This window comes from Anastrepha obliqua, chromosome 1, assembly GCF_027943255.1.
Source record: "Anastrepha obliqua isolate idAnaObli1 chromosome 1, idAnaObli1_1.0, whole genome shotgun sequence".
NCBI classification, from domain to species: Eukaryota; Metazoa; Arthropoda; class Insecta; order Diptera; family Tephritidae; genus Anastrepha; species Anastrepha obliqua.
In genome coordinates this window covers 172337016-172349813 of record NC_072892.1, presented here as the reverse complement: position 1 = coordinate 172349813, position 12798 = coordinate 172337016, and the positions used below count along the sequence as shown (strand labels likewise).

Here is a 12798-nt window from a genome sequence, read left to right as displayed (position 1 = left end):
ATTAATTGAGTTTATACATGTCACTTTTATTTTAATTTTTTGTTTTTTTGCAGCTGTGTTAGTAGCCAACTCAGCGGCCAATGAACCGACCGGATATTTTCGTGAGGTCTGCAAATACCGTAAGGGGAAATTGGTGAGTAGATTATACGATTTGTCTGCTAATATACGACTACTTAAATATATTATAAAACATCTTAAAGATTATTGACTTGGACATAAATGACAGTGAGTTTTGCATGCAGGCAGAAGGTTACAAATTATTGTGGTGGTCTAGTGCAGTTGATAAAATTGAGTAGTAGTAGTAGTAATTCTTTATTTATTTATAAATATTTCATCTTACATTTCAATAATTTTTACAATAATTCGTTTAAATATATAAATACATAAAGATAGAAATAATAAATTTATGGCAATAACAATGTTGTCTGTCACAGCTCAAAAATTAATCAAAAATTAAACTCTGCAATAAGAAAATTTCTATAGCGCAAGGCTGAGCATATAAAGCATGTTAGTCTTTTCTAATTGTGACCATTAAGTATATCTATTACTTCTGCTTCATTTAGCTTCGCTGCGTTTAGATATTTTGTTCTGATCTCCTTCAGTACCGGACATCTTCCTAAGAAGTGCTGCACATCTTCTTCCTCGTTTAAATTGCAGAGGGCGCAAATTTTTTTGGCTATTTTCATACGTGGTTGCATTTAGCTTGAGTAAATTACATTTTGCTCTGAAAATTGTTGTGATGTCTGCTAGTCGCATATCTTCTTTAATATATGATTCCCCTTTTGAGTGGTCTAAATGTTTATAAATTCGCGTCGCGCTTGACTGTGCTTTTTGCCTTGCCATGTTGATATCTTTTATTTTCACTTTGGTAAGAAGTTGCACACAGCGATCTTGCCAGTCTGTAGCGATGATGTTTTCTTCAAACTTCAGACAGAACTCCATTCCCATGTCGTTCAGATGCTTAAGCCAAAACACTTTTTTACTTAAGATGCCTTGTATTAGTTTGTGTGGGAGTTTGTTGCAATTGTATTTATAAATAGTTTTCCAGATATACTTCATGTGTAGTTCTAAAGAATAAATGTGGCTATCATCTAAATTAGTTTCTAATGTTATTGCGTAATTTGAAATGAACTCGGGTAGTTTGAGGAATGTTTTAATTAAGGAACGTTGAAGTTTATTTACCTCATCGAATAAGGCATATCCCCAAACTTGCGCTGCGTGGGTTTGTATCGCTCTGCATACCGCTTCGAACAATTTCCGTTTTGATTTTAATGAAATGAATGGCTTCGCTAAAAAATCGTTCCATGTGCAATTAATACTAATTTATAAAATTGAGTATGCATGCGATTATATGAGTATAGGGACCATATCCTGAAGAGATTTTTATATTAAGCTGGGGAGAATAAATCCATTATTTTTTCGTAAAATTTTTGCGCAAATGGCTTAAAACTGTTTTATGGTCGATCTTTAGCTCCTGGGCGATTCTGCGACTACTAACATGCCGGTGAACTTCGATCATTTCTGTGATTTTATCGACATTTTCAATGATGGGCCTGCCTGTGCAAGCTGCATCTTTAACATCAAAAATGTCCGAACGAAATCGATGAAACCAAAATTGCTCGTAATTAACTGTTCCAGCATCGGCACCATAAACACCATTCACAAATTCAGTGGCTTGGCTTGCACTTTCGTTTTAATCAAAGAAAAATGTAAAATGTACCGAATTTTCCCTTTGTTGACTTCCATTGTTAACACCCTGTAACTCGTAACTGAATGGAACAAACAAAAAATAGCAAAAGAAGTTTTTTTATTGTGGAGTGTCACCTTGACAACGAGCATAAACTTTAATATATACTTACGAGATATCGATCACTACGAACTCCTGGAAGCTGAGTCAAATTTGTCAGTCGATATGATAGCTCAAAGGTTAAATTCATCGCATGGAACAGTTCACAGGCATCTGGTTCAGTTGGGAAAGGTTTGAAATCTGGGAAAATGGGTTCCGCATAGACTTTTTGTCGCCAATCTTCAGCAGAGAATGAATGTGTTCTCAGCTGCTGCAACGGCTTGAAAATGAAAGTCTTTTGAACCGTATCGTTACTGGTGATGAAAAATGGGTCCTTTACAATAATCCTGTTCGCAAACGCCAATGGTTAGATAAAGATGAAACACCAGAACCGACATCTAGAGATGGCCTTCACCCTAAGAAGATTCTCCTGTCTATTTGGTGGGATATTCCCATCAGTTATCAAACCTGAATGAGGCACTTAACAAAAAGAAGTTATAATCGAAGCGTCTTTTGGCTCCAAGGACAAACAATTTTTTGAGCAGGGAATTAAAATTTGCCTAAACGTTGGGAAGACCTTGTAAATAATGAAGGAAAATATATTATTGATTAATAAATACTTTAAACATCTTTTTTTATTAATTTTGAAACCACCTTTAAAAAACGCACGAACTTATGGACTGACCTGACGAGAAAATAATAGATTTTTTTTTAAATTAAATTTCTTTTTCCCCCATTTAAATTCTGTCTGAGTGGTTTTAAACTTTTTTATTAAATCAAAGAAGTTTCTCAATTTTCGCCATAAAAGAAAGTTTTTAGTTATTATTGGAGATGGGTAACCTCGTTTTTAAAGAAGTATCCATGGAATCGACGTGAGGTATCAGGTGACATCTTTGACCGACATCAAACATTTCTATCTGCAAAACACTCACTAAATTCGACAATTAGAGTTAACTTTCTTACTCATAGGAGGAACATAAGTGCCCAAACAAACTTATCAAATATCCTCTCTATACCAGGGAATGTGAGCAATTATAATTCGATGGCTTATAATATCTAATTACAATAATATATTTCAAGCTGAAATCTATGCCGCATCAAAACCAGCTGAATTGCTTCTAATATATTGGTCCTTTTAATACTCTGACAAACATTTTCATTGATAGCCAAGTGGGTATTAAAGCAATTGTGGCTCCTTGGAGTAACTCAGAATGCGTTCAGCATCACAGATCTAAAATGAATGACCTCTGCGGAATCGGGCAGGCCACTTATTACTGAATCCCAGGACACAAAGGAGTAGAAGGAAGTGAGAGCGCCGATGAGCTTGCTAAGGCAGGTATTCTCTTGCCAAGATTGAGCACGCCAGAGGGAAAGTTTAGCTAACTAACTTATAAAAATAGTCCTTACTCTACTTATATAAGCGTCGAATATATAAATAAAGCTTTCGATATGTAAAGAATTTTGCACAGCTGCTTTTCTCGCCATCTCTCAAGTTTTTGATGGAGTACAGTGACTTATGATACTTTACAAAGTAAAAAAAAAATAAAACGAATGAAAATAAATCGGCACAAGTAATATTTACAACCTGATGTGAACACTGTTCTCCAGTCAAGCTTAATGACATCGAGATTCCACAATCAAACGTATTTAAGTATTTCGGCTTCCTTATGTACTCAAAACTCACTCCTCACCAAAAGAAAAGTTTTGGGTTTAAAATTTACTTCTACCTACTGTCTCTACAAAACAAAATTCTCTCATACTCGTATAAGTCCATTCTTAGACCGATTTGGACATACGGCATCCAGCTATGGGGTACAGCAGTCAACTAAAATATCGAAATACTACAGAGATTTAAGTCTAAAGTAGTTAAAATGATGAGGAGTGTGCAAAAGAATCCTTGTATTGCCATCACCAGAGCATGTAGAACTTATCCCAGTGCTGCTATTAATGTCGTTTTGCACTTACTTCCCATCAATTTTCTCCTTATTTCCATCGCTGATCAAAGTGCAATCAGGTTGACCTCGGACCAAGTGCAAGGAAGATGGTCTCTGAAGGAAACCACTCAAAGAATAGACAGCATTTTCAGGCAGTTAACTCCGCATTTTTAGAACTTCGTACAAATCTTTTCATCCGCAAACTGGAGTTTGAGGGTCGGGATGGGACAATCTCTCCAAGTAGGCAGGATTGGAACGAGGGGAAAATCTGCAACGAAGCTGGTACCTCTACCTTCACTGACGGTTCCAAGTTGGAATCGGTAGTCGGGGCAAGGGTTCTCTCTAAATCAGTCAACTTATCTATTTCGCTTTAAACTGCCGAATGCTGCTAGTGTTTTTCAGGCAGGAGTCTTTGCGGTCCTGCAGGGAGATATTAAACCGCTTGGATATGCATGTAACATTACTCCGCTCTTGACTCAAGGACATAGAAACACAGAGGGAAATGATGAGCTTGCGAAGAAGGGAATGAATTGGTCTCAGAGACCTTCTACCTGGTTATCGGCATCCCTCTGACTGTTGTTAAATTGCTCAACTTATTTCTCTTTATATGGTATTTCCAAAACCCTTTGGCCCCAGTATCCAGATGGAGGACTCAAAAAGTCCAGGGGGGTCCACACCAATCAATTTCTAAACTGACGATCGGCACTCACATAGAAAAGCTGGGGTTTCCTCTATAATCTCCATTGCAGAAGCTGTGGGACCTTCCAGAGAAGGAGCCTATTGAGTACTTTCTCTTTAAATGTCCGGGTTTGGTACTTAGGCGATCAAGGTCACTGGAAGGTCCGCTCGAAGTCTCATAATGGTGTCAAAATGGCGCTTTAATACTACTTGGTGAGTGCCAGAGTGGCACTTCAAACATACCTACATAAGTCTATATATATTTTTTCTTTAAATATATTACGATTGAATCAACATTGTTTTGAAATAAGTTTTCAAATAGTCAGAATGCAATAAAAAATGGAGTTAGTAAAAAAAATTCTAAATTCAAATCTCTTCTTGACTTCTTCCCCATTTGATCCTTTGTGATCATTCATATATCTGACGAGTTCAGTTACTTGCCGCTTACTGACCAGCTTCTATTTCTTTTTATATTAATTCAAGCTACAACCGGTGACCGAGCACCGTCACCGACTGCATGCGCTGCGCGAACAGATGCGCATCCGCTCCGCATTGCGCGGCCTCGAGATAGACGCTTACATTTTGTCGCCCTACGATGAGCACATGAATCTGGAAATGGCCGAACGTGATCGACGTCTGTATTATCTAACTGGCTTCACAGGCATAGGAGCCTTTGCGGTTGTTACCGCACATGCCGCCGCAATATGGGTAGATAATCGTTATGTACAGCAAGTCGACGCGGAAATCGATTGCGAATGGGAGCTCTATCGGATGAATGCAACCGTAACTATAACAACATGGCTTTCGGTGAGTGATATTTAGCTTGTGAATTTTGAAAAAAAAAGGATCACTAAATACATATATGATATTTGCCACTTAATTAACTTTACTTGCAGTCTAAATTGTATGCGAATCAACGAGTGGGTGCCGATCCGCATCTGGTGCCACATCATCTGTGGATGCGTTGGGAGCGTGAGCTGGCGCACAGATTACTGTCACTCGATAAGGTTAATAACAATTTGGTAGATATGATTTGGGTAGATCGTCCGAGTCCTACGAATTTCACAATACGCGTGCAAGTGCTTCAGTTCGCCGGTGAAAGGTGGGAGAGTAAAGTGGACGAGTTGCGTTCAAAGCTGCAAGCGTACAGTTGTGATGCCATGGTCATCACATCGCTGACAGAGATTGCCTATTTGCTGAATATACGCGGTCTCGACATACCCTATACACCAGTGGTGAAGGTGAGCTGACCATAATTGATGCGAATTACTCTCTATTTGCTTATTTTGGTGGTCTCTTTTCAGTCATATCTCGTGGTGAGCCACGACGAGATCTTTTTCTATGTTGATTACAGTAAGATGACACAGGGTGTTGATTATCATTTGCACACCGATTGCTACAACGAACGCTGCGTGAAGTAAGAATTTCTTAAGAGTCCGTTTTTCTTTGCTGCGCCCTCTCAACTTGCTCTTTTCTCTCTTTTGCAGAATCAAGGAGTACTACAAAGTCTGGAATGACTTAAGAACATACGCACAGATTTGGAAACGCGTACTTGTACCGGGTCCCTGTGTGCAGGAGGAGGGTGCATCTGAGGCCGTTTTCTCTGCAATGCCGAGTAACATAATTTACATAGAGGCCTCGCCTATAATCTTTATGCGCGCCCAAAAAACGCCCGAAGAGCAACGTGGCATGCGTGAGGCGCACATACGTGATGCGGCAGCCATCTGTGAGGCAATGAGCGTTCTGGAGAACCGAGTGAGTATAAATGCGGCTTTCAAAGCAATTTAATTTTTTAAGCGCCCGCATTCGCAATGCAGTTTTTCATCGAACAATGGACCGAGGAGAAGGTGAAATATGAGATCGATCGTTCGCGGCTTTCACAGAGCAATGCGCGTGGCCTCTCCAAGCGCAGTGTCGTGGCTTTTGGCGAACATTCCGCACTGCCATATTACATCTCGAGTAATGTCACCGACATTGAAGTGACCGATCAGAGTTTATTGGTCATCGAATCGGGTGGTCAATATTACGAAGGTACAACGGATGTTTCGCGTACTTTCATTTTCGGCGAACCGACAGCCGCTATGAAACACGCCTATACGAATGTGTTGGCGGGCATGTTGGAATTGTCGAAATTGCGTTTCCCCTCAAACTTGCGTGCATCGGGTGTGGATGTTTTGGTGCGCCGTCTAGAATGGGAGGATATGATTGATTATCCGCAGACCACTGGAAGTGGCATAGGCGCTTACGGAGCGGTGAAGGAGCGTAAGTTGAAGTATAGCAAAATGGTAGTGTGAGAGGAAAATTTTTAATGACTCACTATTTTCCATAGCCCCAATATCAATAGCGTATGGACAGGAGGGTTCACATCATTTTCATGAGGGTTATTTCTTTTCAAGTGGTGGGTGTTTTATATTACAATTTGGCGTTTTCATATTCTAATTTATTTTTGAACACTTCCAGAGGCTGGTTTCTATCGACCGGGTGAATTTGGTGTACGACTGAAAAATGTGCTAGAGGTGGTGGACACCGGCAAAGTACATCCGAATGGCATGAAATTTCTGGAATTTCGACAAGTGAGTTTGGTGCCTTTCGAGCCCAAGCTAATCGATCCAACGCTCTTAAACGCAATGGAGGTAAGACACGTATTGAACTCCTTAGCAAGCACAAATTTCGATTCTAATAATGGCAGAAACATTTTAACGTAATATTACCAAACTAACGAGCGACCGTTTTAGAGCAGCCCTTCTGAGCTCATATAACCTAACTTTTCTTACATCTCATAAAGGCTGCTTATAACAGCTTAAAGGAATAAAGATACTGTTATAAAGAGTGATCAATTTAGAGGTATTGGATTTTAAATTGAAATAAAACAACGAAAATTCTTTATTATTTTTGTGTAGAATCAATTATAACATTTATTTTCTAAAAATAATCGCTTTCAAATGTTGGGCGCAACTGCGCCGTAATTCCGTCATCCGTAAACACGTATTATGAATTACTTGCTGGCGGCCTTCGGTACTTCAGTCGGCATCTCGCGAACAACTTTAGTAATGTTAGCTTCGCATACCTCAATTGAAGCTGGTTTATACACAACACATTTAGATTTTACACACCCTCGCAAATAAAAGTCCAAAGGTGTTATATCATACGATCTTGGTGGCCAATCCACTGATCCGAGATGAGAGATAAAGCACTCATCGAAACGACCCCGCAGTAAATCCATTGTTTCACGGGCTGTATGGCAAGAAGCGCCATCTTATTGTGGAGACCGCGGGCTTCCATTTCAGCTATCAAAAAGTCGACGCGATAGCGTGTGCCATTCACTGTTACATTGGCGCCGTCTTTGAAGAAATATGGCCGTTGATTTCTCCAGCCCATAAGTCGCACCAAACGGTTGGTTTCAATGGACGCAATAGCTGAATTACTTTTGGTTGCTCTTGAACCCAAATGTGGCAATTTTGCTTTTTGACATAGCCATCAAGCCAAAACTGGACCTCATCGCTGAACGAATTTCGGGTCCCAAAATGCGGATTTTCGGCGAGTTTTTCAAGAGCCCCACAACTGAAATTATGATGCTTTGGAATACTAGCTGTATTTTATACAATTTCACACCAAGAACTTTGCGTAAAATCGCCCAAGTACTGCCTTAAGATAGGCCTAGTTGTTGAGATTGGCGCCGAATCGTTTCTTCCGGGTCTTCGGCAAAACTCTCATTTAGAGCCGCAGTATTATCTTCACTTCGGGCTGTATGTAGTTTAATCGGTCGAGTATCACCCAATAATGTAAAATTATTCACAGTTTTGCCGAATAGTGCGTTCGCTAGAGGAGTTATGTACACCATAAATTGGTCTGAGTGCGCGATGAGCACTTCTCACAGCGCTTCGTTTTTTGTAATAGAATTTGTATGATTTGTAAACGTTGTAGAGACGTTAGACTTTCCACGCTGAAATGTCAATGAATTCTGAAAAAAACTATGTATTCAGTTTGACAGTAGTCACGCGTTATGTGCCAAAAATACCCTATTGGAAAGGACCTCCAATCTGATCACACTTTACTTTCTTTTAGTGCTGAGATGATCGCTGAGTTCGTGTCATGGCCTTTATTTTTGAGGTAATGCCACAGATAAAAGTCCATAGGGGTAAGATCGGGCGACCGGGGTGGCCTAAATATCTCACCGAAACCGGTTAGGGCCATTTGGTTAGTTGGTTAGGGAAGAAATTACGCACAATCGCCATGGGCTCTTTGGCTGTGTGCAGCGTGTCGCCATCTTGTTGAACCCATGTAACGGGTGATCAATCATGAGGTGCTTTTTTCAATAGTTAAAAAAAAAAAAAATGTAAATTATGTTCAAAACCTTTATTTATCATTTGAAAGGACATTCTTTGACATTTACTTTCATTCAAATGTTGGCCGCAACTACGCTTAAGGTGGTCCATTCTGAAGGTCAAATTTTCAATCGTGAATAACACGCGTAATGTTGGCTTCCAGAGCTTCAATCGTAGCTGGTTTATCAGCATAGACCTTGGACTTCACGAATCCCCAAAGAAAAAAGTCCAAAGGTGTGATATCACAAGATCTTGGTGGCCAACTCACAGGTCCTAAACGTGAAATCAGCTGCTCTCCGAAATGACTTCTCAATAAAGTCATTGTTTCACGAGCTGTATGGCAAGTGGCTCCGTCTTGTTGAAACCAAATGTCGTAGAGATCATTAGATTCAATTTCAGGTAGCAAAAAGTCCGATATCATGGTACGGTAGCGAGCACCATTCACAGTTACGTTGCGGCCATCATCATTTTTGAAAAAATATGGATCGATGATTCCACCAGCCCATAAACCACACCAGACCGTTGTTTTCTCTGGGTGTAAAGGTAGCTCTTGAACCTGTTCTGGTTGCTCTTCATCCCAAATACGGCAATTTTGCTTATTGACGTAACCATTGAGCCAGAAATGCGCCTCATCGCTGAACAAAATTTTGCTCGAAAACAGCGGATCTTCTTCAATCTTTTCAAGATCCCAATCAGCAAAAGGGTGGCGTGCAGGAAGGTCATTTGGCTTTAGTTCTTGTACGAGCTGTATTTTGTATGCTTTTAAATGAAGATCCTTCGGTAAAATTGACCAAGTTGTTCCATACGACAGTCCAAGTTGCTGAGAACGGTGCCGAATCGATTCATCGCGGTTTTCACGTTCACTCTCTGCTACTGCCGCTATATTCTCAATGCTTCTTGCTGGACGTGGTCTATTCGGTCGAGAATTATCCACCAATGAATATTCGGATTCAAATTTGTTGATGGTATGTCGAATAGTGTTTAAGGCAGGCCGATTATGTTGACCATAATGCGGTCTAAGCGCACGAAAAACATTTGTCACAGAACGCTGATTTTTATAATACAGTTGAACAATTTGTAGACGTTGTTGCGGTGTGAGTCTTTCCATGATGAAATGCCAAACGCTGTTCAACAAATCCACGATGACAGTTTGCCACAACTCGCGCGCGATCTGTAAAAAAAACGTAAATGAAAAAAACTCCTCTTAATTGATCACCCGTTATATGTATTGAAGGAAGGATGTTTTCTCAATATTAGCAGAAAATTATCGTTGAGCATGCGCCATTAGAGACAGCGTCCACAGAAATTGCTTGCCCTTCGCGTATTGAAAAAAAAGTGGACAAATTATTCCACTGCCTGACAATGCACATCAAACCCTCACTTTGGGATTTGGAAGTGGCTGTTGATGTTTTAATAGGGCGTTATGTCCGTTTGGTGACCAATAATGAAAATTTTTCTAATTTATGGGTTTCATAGCTTCTTAGCTCCAGAAAATGTTGATTGCCGTACGAAAGCGCTCCAACATTGTTTCGCAGAAATTTTTACACAAATTGTAATTGTTTGGCTTGAACTTTGAATGGGTGAAGTTTAAAACTCTTCCTCAATATTTCATGTACAATAGTTTTTGGAAGTGCCAGTGCAGCGGTCCCCTTGCGCACGGGCTGATGCGGATTATCATGCAAACTTGAGTTCAATTTTTTCATTTGTTCTCGATATGCGGCTGGGGCCTGGCCGTGGGCTGTTTGTCACCGAGCTTGTTGCCGGGAACCTTTTTGCAGCCATGAATGAATATAATCGTCGAATATTGTAACGTAGATAAAATCTACGGTGAGCAGTTGCCCACTAATCATTGACCTATGTACGTCTCGGATTAGCGCGAACATTTTTCACCCGTCTACTGCAACATGTATAATAGGGCTGTCACAGTGCTTTGTATCCGTTGTGGCATTGCTTTTGACTGACATGACGGATGTTTTGCTGTGCAGGCTGAATATTCCAACTGTGGGACCGAAAATTCTCTCCTTACCCACCCTGGCATTGAAGTCACCAAGCACGATTTTTGTGTCTTGAAGGGGGCAGCGCCCATTGAAACATTCCAGGCGCTCATAGAAAGAATCTTTGTTCTCACGAGGACATTAACCAGCCGGGCAGAGGTACCTTCCCCATTAAGAGGACCGGATATTTCAGGATATTCAAATCGTAATCCTTAGTTCGTTCGCAGTGGTCGTCATCAGAGTAAGTAGTTCTCAGTCTACGAGTACAGGGTCCGGAACACGAAATATAACCAGTTAGAAAGGCCATAAATTTAGTTTGAAAATATACTTTTATTCAAACAAAAAAGTAACAAAAAGTGTGAAAATAATACAAAATTAAGAATCAATTTACTTTTACACCTTTTGCCTTGGCCTTGACTATAGCCTTGAGACGGTACAGAAACAAATCGCAAGCAGCCCGAATGTGATTTGCAGGTATTTTGGCCCACTCGCGGACAATGACTTTTTTCAGCGCCTCTTTTAGTTCGGACCTTGCTCTGCAAAATGGATTCGCATCTGGTGAATTTGAGAGCCATTTTGTGGACGTTATGAAGTTCGGAACGTTGTTTTTAGCCATTCTTAGTTCACTCGAGTTTTATGAGATGGTGCGGAGTCCCGTGGAAACATCCATGGCCTGCTACCGAAAACTTTGTCTGCCTACGGCTTCAAAGCAACCTCCAGAATACTTTCCCGATCTCGTATGAACGGTCGACCAAATAAACCCTATCGTTTTGAGTGCTTACGAATTGCTCAATTTGAAAAATTTTCTCGTCAGAAAACCCAATGTTCGGAAATTGACCGCATTCGGTTTAGCGATGGAACTCCTTCCCTCTTTCAAGTCTGACTTGTTGCTGCTTTGGTGCGAGTTCATGCGCCTTTTGGATCTTGTAAGGCTTAACTTTGGGATCATTTTTTCGTATGCGGTGATTGCTAGGGTCAGATATTTGCAGTTTTTTCGCCACTTGATTGGCACCTTGCCGGGGACTTCGCTCAAGTCGCTTCTTTTCTTTTTGAACCATTTCACATGACGTTGCATAATATAAGTCCATAACTCCAAAACAATTTTATTCACTGCTTCTGCCTAATTTTAGACACTTGTGGATTAACTGGTTTCTTAATTGATTTTCTTCTCTTCCCTAGAAACGTTACCTCAACGAGTATAATGCGAAAGTCCGGGAATTCGTCGGTGGCGAATTGAAGCGTCAGGGCAATATGCAGGCCTTCTATTGGATGATGAACAAGACACGTCACATACGCGAGTACCTGCCTGAAGAGGATTACCGCGCGGCGCGTGGTGCAGGCAATCGAATGCGCAGTTTTCTGACGGTAACAGTGCCGGCATTGTTGTTGGGCATAACCGTGTTTGGCAGCTTCCTGAAATGGTTGCTCTAGTGAAATGTGGAACGATAGTAGATAATAGACAATACACACTTTTCTGAAATTTATTAGTATTGTAGGTGGAAATAGGAAATAATGTAAATCCAAGACTAACATTAAATTTTTAGTGAAATTATTATTTAGTTCGTCAATGGAAATCAATACATAAAAGAGATTTTGTGTAGATGAAAATATATTTATATATTTACATACATACGACTTGTTCTTAAGGGGACAAGTTTAACCGAAATTATGTGCCTAATTCTCACTGTGCATTAGTTTTAAGGCTGTAAATAAAATATGTGCTTGTAAGTGGCCATGTTGGAATGTGAATTCAAACTGAATGTATTATTTTTGTAATAAAAAACTAATTGAAAAAAATATGTCTGTGCGAGCAATTTTACTATTAAGTGATAAAAACAGTTGGTATCCCACTATTCAATAATTTTTTTAATTACTAAATGGTTGGCCCAGATCTAAGTTGTCATCTTCAATGAAGTCATATTAGTGGGTAGTCGAAAATCTGCTTTTTTGTCGGTATGTTGTGTAATGGCGAGAACATCGTGAAATACGTCTAGTCCCACAGACTGCGACCCTGTTTGGGTGTTTGGCCGAGCTCCTCCTCCTATTTGTGGTGTGCGTCTTGATGTGGTTCCCCAAATGGA

At 40.1% G+C, this 12798-nt stretch overlaps 1 protein-coding gene across 2 annotated transcripts in view; it reads left to right on the top strand.

Moving 5' to 3' along the window:
* Window positions 1–12514, top strand: part of LOC129241027 (xaa-Pro aminopeptidase 2) — a 51614-nt gene extending 39100 nt beyond the window's left edge. For both annotated transcript variants that reach the window (XM_054877156.1, XM_054877164.1), the window contains exons 3-11: window positions 54–133; window positions 4882–5205; window positions 5295–5639; window positions 5703–5815; window positions 5886–6153; window positions 6216–6660; window positions 6728–6796; window positions 6859–7031; window positions 11897–12514. In XM_054877156.1, coding sequence (XP_054733131.1) covers window positions 54–133; window positions 4882–5205; window positions 5295–5639; window positions 5703–5815; window positions 5886–6153; window positions 6216–6660; window positions 6728–6796; window positions 6859–7031; window positions 11897–12148 — 2069 coding nt within the window. In that variant the 3' untranslated portion in view covers window positions 12149–12514. The remainder of the gene's footprint in view (window positions 1–53; window positions 134–4881; window positions 5206–5294; window positions 5640–5702; window positions 5816–5885; window positions 6154–6215; window positions 6661–6727; window positions 6797–6858; window positions 7032–11896) is intronic.
* Window positions 12515–12798: the final 284 nt, after the last annotated feature.